Source organism: Gadus chalcogrammus, chromosome 1 (assembly GCF_026213295.1).
Source record: "Gadus chalcogrammus isolate NIFS_2021 chromosome 1, NIFS_Gcha_1.0, whole genome shotgun sequence".
In the NCBI taxonomy this organism is placed as follows: Eukaryota; Metazoa; Chordata; class Actinopteri; order Gadiformes; family Gadidae; genus Gadus; species Gadus chalcogrammus.
In genome coordinates, this window is record NC_079412.1 from 13,002,327 (window position 1) to 13,015,226 (window position 12,900).

At 41.7% G+C, this 12,900-nt stretch overlaps 1 protein-coding gene across 1 annotated transcript; it reads right to left on the bottom strand.

The window, feature by feature from the left end:
• Positions 1–525: 525 nt before the first annotated feature.
• On the bottom strand, positions 526–12,857 carry LOC130382515 (deoxynucleoside triphosphate triphosphohydrolase SAMHD1-like). The gene is made up of 15 exons (XM_056590320.1): positions 12,748–12,857; positions 11,846–11,876; positions 11,438–11,598; positions 9,391–9,521; positions 9,168–9,250; positions 6,599–6,757; positions 6,257–6,357; positions 4,909–5,017; positions 4,719–4,810; positions 4,517–4,632; positions 4,032–4,321; positions 3,787–3,858; positions 2,658–2,759; positions 1,848–1,979; positions 526–1,504 (listed from the first exon to the last, which is right to left on the bottom strand). The coding sequence occupies exons 1-15, from the start codon at positions 12,753–12,755 to the stop codon at positions 1,367–1,369; spliced, it is 1,725 nt and encodes a 574-aa protein (XP_056446295.1). The 5' UTR covers positions 12,756–12,857; the 3' UTR covers positions 526–1,366.
• Between the last annotated feature and the right edge of the window lie 43 nt (positions 12,858–12,900).

The following is a 12,900-nucleotide window of genomic DNA, read 5'->3' on the forward strand; positions in this document are numbered from 1 at the left end:
GCATGGGGAGAGAAGGCACCTTGCAACAGCTGGTCTCAATTATCCACGGAGGGGCATGTTCGTGTGTGTGGCATGACGGCGGGGGGCTGAGACCACTGGCGCCAGAAAGAGAGCAACAGGTCAGGGAGGATGAAGATTATAAAAATACTAGCAGGCAGTTGGCTTGTTCCTACCACTCTGTAGTGTTTGTTTCTGGTCTCCCCTAAGAGAATCACTGCCAAAAGATGTGGAAATGTGTGTGTCCCTACATCCTGTATGATGGTCTTCCTGGTTGAGAGGATCAACATAACTCCTCCCTGCTGGTAAATTAACCAGAATAGCCCAAATTATGGTAAAACATGAACATATAAGCATATAAAAGACCAAAGATAAAATTAATACAAATATAGGTTCATCATGGACTATCTAGTCCACAAATATTTTTCATTTGTTAAAAAACGTTATTTCCAAATAGGAAACGTCCAACATGTGACCGGGGATGACTGCCTTCTTGGAGAAACGCATGGTCATGCTGCCCTCTGGTGGTTACAAAGGAAACATTTAGACATTGAGGACAAAGCCGTTTATTTTTTTCATCACCATTTATCACAATTTTTGCCCCAGCCTCTGTCTATCTTTTGAAAATATACTTTTCAGTTGACCTTATTAGCAGAACAGCAAGCAATACTCTAAACAATATTCCTGGGCCCTAAATACAACCTTATATCATAATATATCTTTGAAAAGAGCACTAAACATGAAAGTAGAATATATATTTAACCCACGCACAAACACACACACACACGGGGAACAAAATGTATCAAGCGTTGTGGTAGGTTTACCTTAGTAACCCAAACAAAGGACGAATCTACCCACAATTATTATTATTGTTGTTATTATTATTATTATTATTATTATTATTATTATTATTCTTATTATTATTAAGGAAGATGTTCAAACTTTGAAAATGAAAAATAATACTTCAACCAAATGAATATTAAACGCATTACAAAAAAAACATGAACAAAGATTAGACTATATGTATTCATTATAGTGTCTGTAGCCTGCTTTGATTCTGGCCATTTATTGCCGGGACTAAATCAGTACAGCGAACATATATGAAGTTAAAACCCACTGCAAACAAATACACTTTCAAGTGTGATGAATTGATTTGACAGACTTATTACAGGCTTGTGATCGCCACAGATACCGGATTTCCTTGTTTTTCTGTCCGGTCATTTTATTTATTGATTGCTGTCGGCATGTAAAAATAATTTCAAGAAATATGAGAGATAATAGTTTGAAAATAATTTGCCTACCCTATCTTTTATGTAAAAATCGAATCAATCAAGAAGACATGGAGCGATAAACTGAGTTGCAAGCAAACCTACTCGCTTGTCGAAGTTTTGAGCCACAGTTCATAGAAGTCCCTGGCCGTCATCTGGGTCTTCTCATGACTCTTCGTAGGACCGTTGTACACTTGTAGAATCCAATCCTTAAATTCTTCTGGGATGGGCGTGGGCACCTGCGGAGAGGAGCCGGAACAAAGAAGAAGCAGTCAGGGCCAGACATGTTCAGCAGGTTCAGTAGAGCGTAGGAGTACCCAGACTAGAGCAAGAGATATTGATATATTTCCTCCAATTGTTTCCTCAACATAACTACAGTTGTAACGCTGAGTTACGATGTGAGTCTACTCTGAAATAAAATGCCAACATGGGATTGGTGATGCCACCATCGCATGGAAAAATGAATAACCTAAAATAAAAGCTTTGCATCAACTCCTACATCTACCCAGCTTCACGGTAGTAAAACAATGTAATTTGAAACAATTTAACCACATGGAGCGATATACTGAGTTGCAAGCAAACCTTTTTGCTTGTCACAGTTTGGCACAACTGTAAAAAAAAATTCCTGGCCGTGGCCAGAATTTCCTCATCAGTCTCCGTACAGTACACCTGTAGCAACTGCTCCTGAAAGTGTCTTGGGATGAGCGTGGACACCTGCGGACAGGAGCCGGAACAAAGAAGAAGCAGTCAGGGACAGACATGTAGTGTCCCCAGACTAGAGCTAGATATATTTATACACATAACACCTTAACATTGATAATGTTAACAGCTTTTCTAATCATAATGACCATAAGATGGATTCATATCATCAGAGAAAACCAGATCCTCCATACTTCATACAGCTGTCAATATTAGATGTGAAATGCCCAGGCATTTTGAAGGACAACATCATTTAATAAAAATCTTTTTTTTAAAAGCACATATTTTGAGAGCCTCTACCCCAATTTCGTTGCAATTTTGTGCAGTGACAATAAAGAGATTCTGATCCTGATTCTGATTCTGATTTTGGTTCAAGTACATTTCAATGTTCAACCATTTTTTGTGTGAAAACACACTTGTGATATTTTCCGTTTCATTTTTTAACAACCTGACTATTACAGTCGTAACGCTGAGTTACGATGTGAGTCTACTCTGAAATGCTGCCCGAATTATGCCCAGTGTTCAGCTTATCTCACGTATGCACTGCAATGCTAGTCTAAGATGGGGAAGTCAGTATTTACTATTCATCACAATAACCATTATAAATGACCATATTATCTCTCAATTACATAAATGTTTGCACTGCACTAACATGCTTTTAAAAATAATTGTGTTCAAGGGCAAAGTTCTAACCTGGCCCCTGGAGATCTTGAAGGCCTCCTTGTCTCCCTTGCGGTAAAAACGGACGTGATCAATGGGATTCTCTGTCTTCTTGCCATAGTCCATCTTGATAACCTAGGAGACACAAGGGGAAGACTTTTCACCTTTAACTGACACATGCATGGCGAAAGAATATATAAAAGGTATGTTTTAAATTTCATGTACATATTTGTCTAGTACATAGTTGTGGGTATATGGCATGTGGGTGGAAATGCAATGGTCATTGTGGAAACAACTAAGACATTTCTTTTATAATATATTTTGCTGCTTAATACAACAGCAGGTAATTGGATTTCAGATATCTTTCATCTGCAGGCATGGGCCATGTCCCAGAATTAAGACCACTCCCGGATAATTGCATACAGATCGGGGCATTTCCTACCTGATTGGTTAAGGAAAGCTATCTTGCCTGTCAATCACAGTTGCGTGAAATGCAACACTTCTCAATCACAGAGAAATGTAGGGAGGGAACCATGTAACAAAATGTGTATTAACTTGTAGCTAAAATATCAATAGATGATTGCCTTTATACATTGCTGAAATGAAATCCAAACTGCATTCTGGGACAAGCATTACTGAACCCTGTTATGGCCGTGGTTGTACCCAGCAGATGCTCTGCTCTGTCTCCCCCTCTGGGGCAAAGTGTTCCCTCATTTTCCCCAGCTCCTCACCATTTCCAGTCATCATCTCTGGTTTTCTTAAACACCGGTTCTTCAGCCACTCATCGCCAGATCGTTGTTTCAACTACAGTGGTACATACCAAATTCCCTTTTGTGTTCCGTGTTTTCTCCGTGGTTAATCTCAGTGTTCTCCTTGCCCATGGATCACCAACCCCGTACCTGCCTGCCATCCACCCTATGTGCTCATCTGCCTGCCTACATGCCAGTAGCCCTACCTGCCTGTTATTCATCCTTGCCTGTCCACCTTCTGTTGTTCCCTACTGCTCTCGTCCTCACTACAATAAACCTCTGGCTTAATTCATCTTTCGTTGTCTGTGCTTGGGTTCCTCCCGTTCAATCATAACAATCCCCACCACAGAACTATCAAACCAACCCCTAATCAGCATAGATTAAATTCCAGAAAGAGGCATGCAATGACTTACATTGAGGTGTTTTGGCAACAGTTTAATGCCCAGGGGATTTTTCTGGTCATCTAGCAAATGCCGATGCATATCCTTCAGGGATGATCAGGGAAAGAGTGACAAAACGGTCATGGGTGTGTTCCTCTGTCACTTCTAGCACACACACACACACACACACACACACACACACACACACACACACACACACACACACACACACACACACACACACACACACACACACACACACACACACACACACACACCTCGATCTCAGCTGGATATGCTGAATAGAACTGGCCCACACACTTGAAGAGGCAACGACTGCTGATGTTCGTTAGGATCTCCCTGGCCTCTTTCAGATCCTTCTCCCTGGCCTCTTTCAGATCCTTCTCCCTGGCCTCTTTCAGATCCTTCTCCCTGGCCTCATCCAGCTCATCCTTCTCCCTGGCCTCATCCAGCTCATCATTCTCCCTGGCCTCATCCAGCTCATCATTCTCCCTGGCCTCATCCAGCTCGCCCGGGGTAGAAAGGAGGATCTGTTCGAAGACGTTGTCTACAGGGGCAAATATATATACAGAAACACCTCAGAAGTGACTTACAGTACATCTTAGAATAGGAGCAGGTGGTGGTGAGGCATCTTGCTTAAGGAAGCCTTAGGGTATGTTTACCCTAAGGAAATCATTTGTTTTTGATATTGCAAAAGGCAAAACCCAAGCCAACCACAACACAGTGTGGTCTCAACACTCACCAGTCAGCTTGGTGTATGCCACCATGTCATCTATAGCGTCAGACATCTTGATCCTTTTCCCTTCTTTCCCCTCGAATGTCAGGTGTTTGTCTGCCAATACAAAGGCCTCTGTGATCCTGGTTAGAAAAACACAACCAAACTCAGTTTGGAATACAATTACTTTCGTAATTATTATAGTACCTAGCACAGACACAGTACTTACATGGTCTCAACAATGTTTGTTACTTTGTGCTGGTAAGCTCTTCTGTGGAGAGAGTTTCTTGTGTGGAAAAAGTCATACAGATTGCCCACTTCCTGTTGAAGAATACCCATAGTTATGTTTAGTCAAATATAGGACGAATTAGAGAGCTGTTTCAATCTGATTAAAAACAGAAGTCTGAGATCATTTTGACCTTTTCCCTGGTACAGATTTGCTGCTCCCCGTCCACCTTAAACACCTTGGCAAACTTGATGAAGCGGTCGTGGTCAAAGTTATTCTTGATGCCCAGGTGATGGCAGTCTCTGAGATGGGGAACGGAAAGGATGAATACATTGACATGACATGACATGATGACATGATTTTACAGGTTCTTGCTTTGTTTCTCCATTGATTGGGGTTGATCCAGAGAGGAAGATATCCCTGGCAGCTGTGGCTGTGTATTGAGTATGGTTAGGTCACTAAGGAGATTTTCAAAGAATGTATTACAAAGTGGTGCAGTGAATTCTGATACCAGTCATGGAGCAGGAAGGTGTAGAGGGGTTTACAAACAGGTAATGGGTAAAAAAGGTGAGAATATTGCGCGGATAGAGAAACCCTGACGGCTATGGATGTCTGGTTGCATGGCCTTCTGGGAGAAAAATGTGAAAGATATTCGCTTTACATGTTTTACCATGCTCAGAGTTCACCTAGACTCTGCATAGCCTCCCCCCCTTACCCCCCACAGCCCTCGTACGCACTTATTGGATGTTGTACGTCCTTGCACTTTAAAATGGTATTTAGCATTGTGTAGCATCTTGTCCTGGCTGTCTTTGTTGTATACGATGAAGTGGTTAATCTAGCAGTTGTTAATACTTCGCACTTGGTACTATAAACCATGGTAAATGTAGTAGGTCTACTGTAGTGCAAACATTGGTTGGGAGTGTGGTCCTCTATATCCTAAATTTAGCATTCTTTTGTATTATTGAATTATATGTTGGCCTAATATTTATTTCTACCCTATATGTCCAATAGTCATATCTCAATTTAAATACATTTTACAATTTAAAAAGATGACCAACTCATCATATTGGGAGGAATATTAGCGATATGACGCTACATACCGTGCCTGTTAATGTAGAAACCAATTTTTTTTGGCAGGCTATTATTTCTTGCAAGGCTTGAGGTGTAATGTTCAGTCATATATCCAATAAAATAAAAGACAATTTCATCTTAAACCAGGAAACTCATTTATAGATATTTTGTTGTTGGAAAAATCTTTGCGCTTGACAAGTGAAACAGGATTTAAAAAGATGACCTCTATAACACGGTTGGACAGATTTGTGGAATGAGATAAATTGCACTATAACTACATAATTCTTGCTAATACGACTAAATGGACATTTGGGATTAAGTCACAAACCACCACAATATCCTGCCCCCATCGGACCCGCACTTCAAATAATTGATGGCTGCAGTGAATATCTTGCATAGTTCTAAAGAGCAGTGGCTTAAACATTTCGCACCATACACAAACAAGGTTAGTGACCAGAGTAAGGACTGACCTTGCAAAGTAATCAAATTTGTCCACATCGATGCCGTTCCTTTCGTTGGATACGATCTCGTACAGGAAATACTTCTCCGGTTTACGGCCTTTGTATTTCGGCTGTCACGACAGCCCGAGGAAACGGTCAACAGACAAATAGAAATAGAACATAGTAATGTAGCAGCTCACTTCAAAGGAAACCCTGTTTCTGAGTCCAATGAATTTGACCTGAAAAAGGCCTGCTATGCGGTGTAGCAAGTCTAACTAAGGGGTTCTGTTAGAACAATTAATTTTTCAGGCTATGGTGAGAGGAGGTTATGAACAGTAGGTTCTTCAAGCCAAAGAGAGTCATTGTGCACACCTCTTTTTCTGGATGATCAGGGTCGGTCATTTTCCCAAAGATCAGCTCCTTGATGAAGTCGAGGTCCTCTGGCAGCACCAGCCCGTTCTCCTCCAACACCGGCTTCAGGTTGTTAACAGCAATCAGATGTTTTAACATGTCTAGCGATGCCTTCTCGTGCTGCAATGACACACACACACACTCAGAGGTTGCTCAGGTGTCCCTGAGCAAGACAGCTCACACTTACCGCTTCCAACCTAGCGACCTACAACCTAGCTGCTGCCTTGCATGGCGGACACCGCCGTCAGGGTGTGGATGTGTGTAAAGCACTATGAATGCATTCAACACACACATTACCTTAACTCGTCTTATTTTTTTGTTAACAGAGCTGCAGCCAAATACTCTTTAACAGTGCAAACGCCAAACCCTTATCAGCTGAAACATTATTGCCTGACTATGGATAATAATGTTCATCATATGGTAGCCTGTTTTAGTCATAGAATATGATGTACGTATGCATAGTTTAGAGGTTTGCTCTCAGCTTTTGTTGAGAGCTTGCAACTTAAGGACTGAGGACCTGAATATGTAAATGAATATAGAACAACCTCTTTAAAACATGTTGAATGACTTTCTGCAAAGACAGTTGGTGGACTCAGAAGGGGCCAGGCAGTGGGATAAATCTTACTACTATAATAGCAGGCCTGTCACACTGTGACACTCAAGATACTCAAGTTACTCAAGTGCGCATGTGCCAAGCGCGAATGCATATGTACACCGCAAGCACCCACATGCGTATGAACATACACGGAAACGCACACACACACACACACACACACACACACACACACACACACACACACACACACACACACACACACACACACACACACACACACACACACACACACACACACACACACACACACACACAAGCCCGCGCACACACTGCACGTCAACACAAAGGCATCGACACGAACACGGAAGAGCACACACGCGCGAACACAAACACACACACACAGGCACAGGTAAGACGTACGGCTCCGCCATCGGCACACGCACAGGCAAGAACACACACACACAAGCACGCACATGCGCACGAACATACACGGAAACGCACACCTGCGCATACCACACACACACACACACACACACACACACACACACACACACACACACACACACACACACACACACACACACACACACACACACACACACACACACACACACACACACACACACACACACACGTCAACACAAAGGCAGCGACACGTACATGGAAGCGCACACACACAAACACACGCACACACAGGTACACACCGCAGCTACACTCGCCCAGGTAAGATGTTATGTTTTTAAACATAACAGCTCCACCGTCGACAAACTCTCCCAGGTCAGACGTTCTGTCTATAGACTATATAAATTGTGATAAAATGAGAGAAGAGACAATTTCTCACTCGACAAGCAACGGCAGGTCGTTCATTTTGTCATATAAAAACCGTTACATTTCAAAAGACTACACTTTACTCTACTCCTCGATGAGCCTCCCAAAATGTCTTGCGATATTAATATCCCCCTTCCCCTCTGCCGACTGTTTTAGTTGTTTTATTTTGCTTATGTTTTGTGTGTATGCTATGTAACTGTAGGCTACTACTGCCTGTCTTGGCCAGGACACTGGAAGAGATGTTTAATCTTAATGATGATTATTATTTTCAACTAACCAATAGTAGTTGCCTTGTATTTTAAAATGTCAATGCATTTATCAGCCTTGAATAACAGTAAATGCTATTTAATAATTGATATACTACACTTTCCATTAAACAATTACCCCTGTTAATTACAACTATGGGTTGAGCGCGAAAACTCTAGTATAGATTATATTCTAATACTAATTCTAATCCTCGGTGGGTTATATGCATTGAAGAACCGATTCTTGCTTAACACTGCTAATGAAGAGAAGGAAAAGTTACAGTTTCCCCCTTTCAATAGGTTGCCTTAATGGAGAAAACTGTATCAAGGATGCGTTCAGTGTTTTGGAGTGTTATGCTTAAATTATAGTTGTTTAAGAGCTATAATTTGAGTATAATCTTTTAGAAATGGCATAGTCATCCACCAGCCATAAGCATTTTAGATTTTAACAATTAATGGCTGATTGATTCTGGATTCTTCTTGCCTATCAATCACATTTGCAACCATAGCGTTATCATTTAAACGGAGGAGAAACGATGAAGGGAGCTGGGAGGGAGGCTCTGTTTAGACAGAGGGTTGTATATTTACCAAATTTTGCTCTCTTCCACTCATTCCTCTTCCCTTAACAAATCTCCTATCTTACCTACAACACCTTTCATTAACTTATATCAGGCATTTTGATTTCTAATTTTTAAACTGAGATGACATTTTGTTTTACTTTCTGAAAGCTTAAAGTTTTTAGGTAGGAATCCTGGAAATGTGGATAGAAGTTAGTAGTTTAGGAACGTTATGCCAGACTTTTGGCTTGTTTTAGCGTGTTGCCAGATAAGGGTCTGTGAAATGTCCCGGAACAAACAGCGAGCGGAATTTTGGAGAAAGCAGTGGGAGAATCATTCAGTACCGTCCATTTTTTGTCCTTTTTCAAATCTGTACGTGCTTTAGGAATGAACTTCTTATCAAACAGATGAGAGAAAGGTCCGTGTCCTATAGAGAGAGAGATATGTGTTTAGAAATTTGAAACCATTCATTATTAACCAATCCCTCATTCGTTTCATGCTCACACAGAAACTGGCCTATGTTGGATGTTTTGGGGTAAGGGTTGGGGTGCAGCTCTTGTTACTCACCCAGATCATGGCAGAGGCCAGCGATTTGCACACAGAGGATGTCTCTGTCCTCGATCTTTTCAGCCTCATCTATCTGTTCAGGCTGTTTCTCTTTCAAAGATTTAGCAAGCTTTCCAGCCAGGTGCGCAACTCTGCAAGCAATCAATAGACACAGACGGTTCAATTGATAAACATTGCCACAGAGAATCTGGTTAGATACAAACAAAAGTGACCAGTATAAGATAACTCAGTTAAATGCTTCAATATAAGCGTCAGTTAACCCTGCCACATGCCAGTGGGTGCCAGCCAGTGGTGTGTCTCCTCCGACAGCAAGCCACAGGTAAAAGCTATTCTATTGTAATTGGCAAGATGTTTACATGCAGATCAGCTGCTGAATACCAACACGTCAGAGCTCCTCCTGAGTGTCTCTGGTGATGGCTGGTTTGACCTGTGTCCCTGCTTTGATTCTGAATGCACCCAAGGTGTGCAGCCCCACCCAGCCCCAGATTCCAATCAATCTGACTATAACTCAGGCCATCAGCCACAAACGCTCCACAATAAACTTGGTTGGGAGCCTCAAACACTGGTTTTCAACAATGTAGGTTTGCGAAACCATAATATTTAGACAACATACAACATTTGACAACAAAAAGTACTGCAATTTGACCAGGATCTGCCCCACGAGCATTTGCAGCCCAGGGTGGGACTTTTTTACTTCCTACTAGGAAAAATCGAGTAAAGGGCGCGTCATCTTGTAGTTACTTGATGCTAACTCAGGTACGATGTCTAAAACCCCATTTCAAGCCTCATTGTCATTTGAAGTAATGTCCACATGGACATGGCTGGGGTTGGTCCAATAACAACAATTATCAAATTTGGGGCCAAGATGGCTGCCGCTAATGTGTCACGTTTTGTTGCTCTAACTGGAAAGATGTTAGCCAATTGAGAACACAACATTTTCCAAAGTTCTTAAGTAGCTATTTAGAATTTTGCACAAAAAAACCCAAATATATCATCTAGCACAGCATGGCCGCTGTCCGCCGGATTTCTTTACGCTTGAGTCATGTTTTTGCTCTCAAGATTCTAATTGGGAATTTTGTGGATCAGGACTGGGTTGTGGGGAATGAATTGGGGATTTACCAGTTTGCTGTACAAACTTTGAAGAATAGTCAGGCGTATGCCCGGCATAACTCATGATATTCCACTTTTCACCAACTGCTTTGTGGACATGTGCGTGCCATCTGCTGGTACAGATTTAGAGGTACCATACGGGATTTGACTAATCATCAAAGCGGTTTGAAAGATGTTACACTGCAGTGTTTCCCCTAGAATTTTTTTTAGGCCCGGTGGTAAGAGCTGATAGTGTGATTTGTTATAAATTTTTCACGGGATGCTAGAGTATTTGTTGGTATTTGTTGGACGGGGGGGGGGGGGGGGGGGGGGGAGAGGTATGGAGCGATTGTTGACCGGGGGGGGGGGGGGGGGGTGTGGAGCGATTGTTGACCCGGGGGGGGGGGGGGGGGGGAGCGATTGTTGACCCGGGGGGGGGGGGGGGGGAGGGGGAGGGGGAGGGAGGGGGGGGGGTTGTATGTCTTCAAACTTCGTCTGAGCAATAAGGAAAAAAAAAATGATACAATTTTTTTTTTATCATAGCCATAGTCTCGTCAATGTGTGGGAAACACTGAACAGTGTTTTTCTAGAAACAAAGTTGATTTAATGTAAACTAATTTCATGTACAGGAGCATAAAGCACCAATACATATTGAGATAGCTGGTGGTGAGCTTGGATGGTTATGATATTATGGCTAATAATAATAATAAAAAAATAATAATAAAAAAAAAAAAACATTTTTTTTTTTTTTTTTCTTTTTCATTTTTTTGGCCGGTTGTTGGCCTGGCGGGGGCGCTCGTTGGCCTGGCGGCCCGCCAGGCCTGAACAATGGTAGGGGAAACACTGCACTGGCCCAACCCTCGTACAAGGTATCCACTTGACACACAAACACACACACACACACACACACACACACACACACACACACACACACACACACACACACACACACACACACCCAATGGAATGCTCGAAGCGATTATGAGATGCTCCGGGGAAAACGTAGTAGACCCCTCCGAGCTGCTTGATGTTCCTCAGTCTTTGGAATTGAGGTGTGTCTATGATTTTGACCAGAAGAGGGTGGAGTTCAATGTGTCCGTGGATGGGGTCATTAAACACCTGAAAGAGAAATGGAGAGATAAAACATTTCTCAACGCTGTCCGTACCGTTGTACCGTGGTTTTGAAACCAAAGAGGGTTGGAAAAATAAATGCTGAATACAGGGTTTATAGTTCTGAATTATGCTTCACAGGTGTGGAAATTATTTTGGCAATCAACTCAAACTTTGAGCTCAGCAACCATTTACGAGTTTGAATCTTTAATTAATTTAGTCTGTGGCTAAATTATTTGTAACATGACTTTCTTACTTTGCATGGCTCCTTAGTCTTGGTATTAGATCTGGAGAAATAAAAAAAAGGAGTGTATGAAAGTGGATCGGAGAAAGAGAAGCTTAGACAGCACATTTGATCTTCAATTACCATATATTATTAGGAATGTTCCTTACGACTTATTTCCCTTCATTAATGGTTAATGTCTTGGACATTATCTTGCGAGAGTCAAACGCTTAAAACTGCTTGTTACATTAAAGAATTGTAGTTGATTTATTTTGGCTGAATGAGAGAGAACAGAACACAGCCATCAGTAGCTTGCTTGAGCACTCCGACTTTTCAAACGGTGGTATTTTAAAGATTGCATTTGGTCAGCCGGCCAACCTGGGGTGTCTGCATGCATCCAACAGGAAAGCCTATACCTTCAAGATAACTAACATAACATACTGTGACTAAGAGAATGGCCACTCATAGGATGCAGACCAAGAAAACATTTGGACCTAATTTACAATTGCGGTAATTTAAAAGTTGAGAAAAGCACTGCTCACAAAAACGAAATCTTCTGCCACAGTAAACGGGGCCTAGCAATTAAAAAAAAAAAAAAAATAGAAAATGTCTAGGAATCAATCAAAACTGAGGACACTACTTTCTAAGAGACCAAACATGGTTAAGAAACTTTTTATATTGGAATCCAATTTTAAATTAGGCCAAAACGGGGGAAAAATAGTTTTGAATCTAAGTGTGGACGTTTAGATTTCAATAATCATGCAAAATAAATCATTGTCTGTGGAGACAAACATGAACACGGTACTTAAGATGAATTTTATCCGCTCACTGATTACTCTGGGCAAGACCCACCGATCGCTCAAACTCAATGTTAAGTCTTGAAAGTGCTGCAACTTGTCGTGAATATCCTATTTTCTTGCCAATATCAGACTCACCCTGCCATCTTACGGATTTTCTTTAGTTAGATGTTGTATCCAAACTCCATTAGCAGTCAATGTTTCAAGCCTTGGACTATAAAATCTGTGCGCTCATGTTTTATTTGCTCTAGTATGCTTCTTAAATACTATCAAGGCAGATCTCCATGGCTG

Coding starts and splice junctions, on each gene's coding strand:
- LOC130382515 (XM_056590320.1), bottom strand. Junction 11,599..11,845: donor AGACTAAGGAGCCATGCAAA/GTAAGAAAGTCA, acceptor TTTCTCTTTCAG/GTGTTTAATGACCCCATCCA. Junction 6,758..9,167: donor AAAAGGACAAAAAATGGACG/GTACTGAATGAT, acceptor GTGTCATTGCAG/CACGAGAAGGCATCGCTAGA.